The sequence below is a fragment of the Heterocephalus glaber genome, unplaced genomic scaffold (genome assembly GCF_053883595.1).
Source record: "Heterocephalus glaber isolate CG9 unplaced genomic scaffold, H.glaber_assembly_v1.0 deba00001479, whole genome shotgun sequence".
Classification (NCBI taxonomy): Eukaryota; Metazoa; Chordata; class Mammalia; order Rodentia; family Bathyergidae; genus Heterocephalus; species Heterocephalus glaber.
Genome location: NW_028258316.1, coordinates 681,842 through 686,314, shown reverse-complemented (window position 1 = coordinate 686,314; position 4,473 = coordinate 681,842). Strand labels below are relative to the sequence as shown.

General features: G+C 63.2%; 1 protein-coding gene across 1 annotated transcript; it reads right to left on the bottom strand.

Moving 5' to 3' along the window:
* Positions 1-325: 325 nt before the first annotated feature.
* Positions 326-2,619, bottom strand: Nrarp (NOTCH regulated ankyrin repeat protein). Its single transcript, XM_021261604.2, has one exon. The coding sequence runs from the start codon at positions 2,179-2,181 to the stop codon at positions 1,837-1,839; it is 345 nt and encodes a 114-aa protein (XP_021117263.1). The 5' UTR covers positions 2,182-2,619; the 3' UTR covers positions 326-1,836.
* Between the last annotated feature and the right edge of the window lie 1,854 nt (positions 2,620-4,473).

Sequence of the window (4,473 nt, the reverse complement as noted above, 5' to 3'; positions counted from 1 at the left end):
CTCCAGGAGTCTTCTGCGTCAGGAGGGAGCAACTTCCAGGTCACCCACACCTGCACCTTTCTGCCATGCAGGCGAAGAGTGGAGGAGCCTGGTCACCCAGGACTCTGATCTGAGGCTGGGCAGGCATGGAGAGCAGTAAGCACCCAAAGGAACTGTGACACCAGCCACTGGGTCAGGGTGGCCCCTGGCCTCCCAAGTCCTGTTGGGGACAGCCTGGTCGTGGCCACTGAGGCTCCACCTGTGGGTGCACTAGAGGCAGGCAGAGGTCTGACCCTCCCCTGAAAAGGGCACCTGTGACTTGTGCCAAGACCAGAAAAAGTCCAAACTTTTTTAATATAAAAAGATGAATGAAAAATTTATTTATAAATTTTTCACGCTGGGCTACAGTCTATCATATGCTCGGGAACGTGCTGCAGACTTTATCCAGTTGGAAGTAATCAAACTGGGACCCATACAGAGCTTCGACATTAGCCTAGGAAGTCTTAACATTAATTAACATAATTAAAAAGGCATTTGCATGTAGAAAAAATATACAGAACTCCCTTCGGAGTAATCTGTGCTTGTCCCAATGTCTGCCTGCTCCACGACATTAGCAACATATTCTTCTCACGCGGTTTCATAAAAGCGAGAGGCCGAGCGTGCCCGGCCAGCGCGAAGCCCTCCACCACCTGTGTCCTCCGGCGCTCCCCATTTCTGCACGCAGGGTCAGCAGCACTTCTGTGAGGGGAACCTCATTTAAATTTGAATAATTCAGCCTCCCTTTTATTTCCCAGGATCAAAACAACAAGGGGTGTGGGGTTGCATAGAAAACTGGAACCACGGAAACCAGGAAGGGCCCCTTGGCCGGCCCAGGTCCGCGGGCAGCCCCTCCCCCACGGCGGGCTCCTGGGCCCGGATCCCCCGACCGGGGAGGCCGAGGCAGGCCGCGCGGCCCTCCCGCTCAAGCGAGATTCACAGTCATATAGGCATTTTATAAAAATATAAATATGGGTACATTGTTGCCTTCACAACGCTGGATACAACGCCCTTTAAAATTGGGTTTATAACCGAGTCAAAAACACAACTAAAACTTGGCTTTAAAATAGGTTAATATTTTATATTGTCATAAATGTTATGACATTTAATCGTGGCAAATCCATTTACTTTTTTTTAAAAAGTGTGCAACCGACTGTTAACTACACTAGCGCTCACTCGGAGGCTGAGGTCCCCTCGTCCCGGGCCCCGCGCGAACTCCGCAAGCCGGGCCGGGTTGGGGACGGCCTCCCACGGAGGGCGGGGCTCCCCAAACGCGCACGGGTGGGGGGAGAGGGCGGGGCGGGAAGACCCTGGGGCTAGGCGAGATTTTCAGTGCAACCAAGAAATGGTAGACTCAAGTTTTTAAGTTTTAAGACTAGAAAAAAATTCATCTTTCCCCCGTAAAACCACATGGACCACGCACAATATTTTCCAAACAACAACAAAAAAATCAGGCGCACAAACTTCACCCACAAATATACACACACGTGATAAATACAGGGGCCGCCGGTGTCTCTGTCACCGCGCGCCCGAGTCCGCCGCGCGCCTACACCTCCCGGAGAAAGCGCCGGGCGCGGGATCCGGCGTCCGGGCTCCGAGCTCGCCGCTGGGGGACTCAGGTTTCAAAGGCGCCAGGCGCGCCCCGCCCCCACCCGCCAGGCGCCCGGACGCCGGCAGGCGCTGCGCCGCCGCGGGGAGGCGCTGTCGGCCAGGGCGCGCCCGGCGCACACCGAGGTAGTTGGCAGGAAGGAATAGCAGAGATGACACGGACGGGGGCCGGGTCGGACACGGAGGGCCGGGCTGGGGCCGGGACGGCGGGCATCACCGGCCGCTGGTAGCGTACTTGGCCTTGGTGATGAGATAGAGCACGATGTCCTGGTGGCCGCCGAACGCGGCGATGTGCAGCGCGCTCCAGCCGTCGCGGTTGGCCAGGCGGATGTCGGCTCCGAACTTGACCAGCAGCTTCACCAGCTCCAGGTTGCCGTCGATGACGGACTGATGGAGCGCCGTCTGGCCCTCGGGCCCGAACGAGTTCACGTTGAACTCGCAGTTGGTCATGTTCTGCAGCAGCGACTGCAGCTCCCGCGTGTTGCCCCTGCGCACCGCCTCCTGGAAGATGCGCTGGGTCTGCGGCGCCGAGCAGGTGGACAGCTCGGCCTGGCTCATGCTGCCGCCGGGCGCGGGCCGAGGGCCGGGCCGGGCCGGGGCTCAGCGCGGCGGCGGCGGCTTCGGCGCGGGCTCCCGGCTGCCTGGGCGCATGGAGGGCGCGGCGCCCGTGGGCCCCGCACGCCGCTCCTGCGCGCTCCGGGCCGGGAGCCCCCGCCGCATCCAGCCGCGCCCGGGAGGGCGGGCGACGGAGGAGGGCACTGCGTTCGCGGGGCCGGGCGCCGCGCACGGTCTCGGTCCCGGTCCCTTCTCTGGTCCCTGCTGCCTTCGGTTGGGCTCGGATACGCTCCCACGCAGACCCCTCACGCCTCCCCCCGCGCCGCGGCTCTCGCTCGCCCGCAGGGCCGAGGAGCCTTTTACCGTCCTTATATTTGCATAACAATGGGCGGCCTCAACGCGCGCGCCGGCGGGCCCCCATTGGGCCGCGCCCACGTGGGGGCGTGGAGTGGGCGGTGCCTGGCGTGGGCGTGTCCCGGCCGCCACTAGCTCTACCGTAGGGGGCGCTGGTCGTGGGCGCGGGTTGGCCAGGCCAGGCGGCCGCTGGGGGACCCAGCTTGGCCGCTGCCACCTGTGTCTGCGTGCTCCAGACCTCGCCTCCCTCTGCTACACCCTGCCCACGGTCCCTCGGGCCAGCCAGACCCACGCCCGGTGCATGGCTCCGCACTCGGCCCGGTTACTGCTCCACGAGCATCTGGGGCATGTGGCCCTTGGCCTCCTGGCCCTTCCTGCGCAGGGTGGCCTCCCGGGACCCGGCCAGCCTGTGTATGTCCCCACCGCGCTGGCTCGTGCAGGGGTCCTCTCTCCCGATGCAGCGAGGCAGGTAGTCACCGACCTCCCTCATGGCCACCGGAGCTGCCCGGTGCCTCTTCCTGTCCTCCGGAACAGGGCCACCAGGCCTGGCCAGTGCCCAGCCCCAGATAGGCGCCAGGGCCACCCTAAGAGGGATCCCAAAGTGTCTTTTCCAAACTATAAAACCAACTCACTTTTTATTGACTGCTCTAACAACTGACAGGGAGGGCTGGCTAGGGAGGCCGCCCATTTCCTCATTAGGTTTTACAGTTTACAGCTAGCCTGCGGTCGCTGGAAATTAAGGAGGAATGATTCTCAGCCTCGCAGAGGGGGAGGCCAGGGCATGCTGGGGCTTGAATTCTTTCAGAGGCCAGGCTGGAATGCCGAGCAGGCGGCCTGGGTCTGAGGGGGGACCACCCTGCCAGGCCCGTCTGGGGACCCCCCTGCCTGCTGCTGCAGAGTGTTCTGGGGTCGCCCCACTATCCACGTGGGCGGCCCCCACCCCACCCCACCAGCACTGGCCTGACCCTCAGGCTGACCCCGGCTGACTTAGTGAGGCCAGGCTCCCCTGGGCCATGCTGTGGCCTGGGAGGTCAAGTCTGCTGGCTATACTCATCTGACCCCTAGACCCCCTGCCCCTGTCTCCCTGCCTCTCCCAAGAGCTCCAGTGGCAGCACCCAGGGCCGCTCCACCGTGAGGCGGGAATGTTGAGGCTCAGGTTCTGCAGCTGGCACACAGGGAGCCTCCCTGCTGCTGGGCTGCTGGACTGCAGCATGGCCCAGGCTGGGCATGGGGGACAACACACTCCTGGCTGCTCCCCACTGTCTTCCTTTGGGCCTGGGCCTGGTGCAGGATGAGCAGGGAGTGCTGCCTCATCTCACCAAGCCTGGGCCTGGTCCCCGGATGGTGGATGGATTCCCAGTTAGGCTGATGCCCAGGTGGGCTTTAGCAGGGCCTGGAGGAGGCACCGAGATGCCTGGCAGAGCAGAGCCTGGGAGAAAAGTCCCGTTGACATCCGCGGCGGGCAGCAGACAAAGGGGCCTGTGTGAGCTGTGTGGGAACTCGGGCCGCCACCACGGGGCCGTGAAATCGGCGGCGGCCCTGGTGAGGCCTGGGCGGCTTGGGCAGCCCTGGCAGGGGTGGGTGGCCTGGCGGGCGCCTTCCTGAGGTCACCCTGCCTGGGTCAGGAGTGAGGGTCACACTGTGTGTCTGCGACAGACGCGCCTAGCTGCTGGGGTTCGGGTGACCCCACTGCCCCGGGGGTGCTGGGCCGCCTCTCGTTCCTATACCAGGCTGCAGTGCTCTGGCCTGAACCCCAAAGCCCAACGCCCCTGGCCCTTCTCCCACAACTGCCCCACCGAGGACGGGGCGGGAGGGCCCTGAGCCCCCCTCCAATGTTTGTTGAAGGGCACGTCCAAAAGGTGGACATTTGTCCCAAATGCCGTTGGTGTCAGGGAGGGGAGGGGCCTCTGTGACCTGGCCAGGCTCTGAGGACTCTGGTGA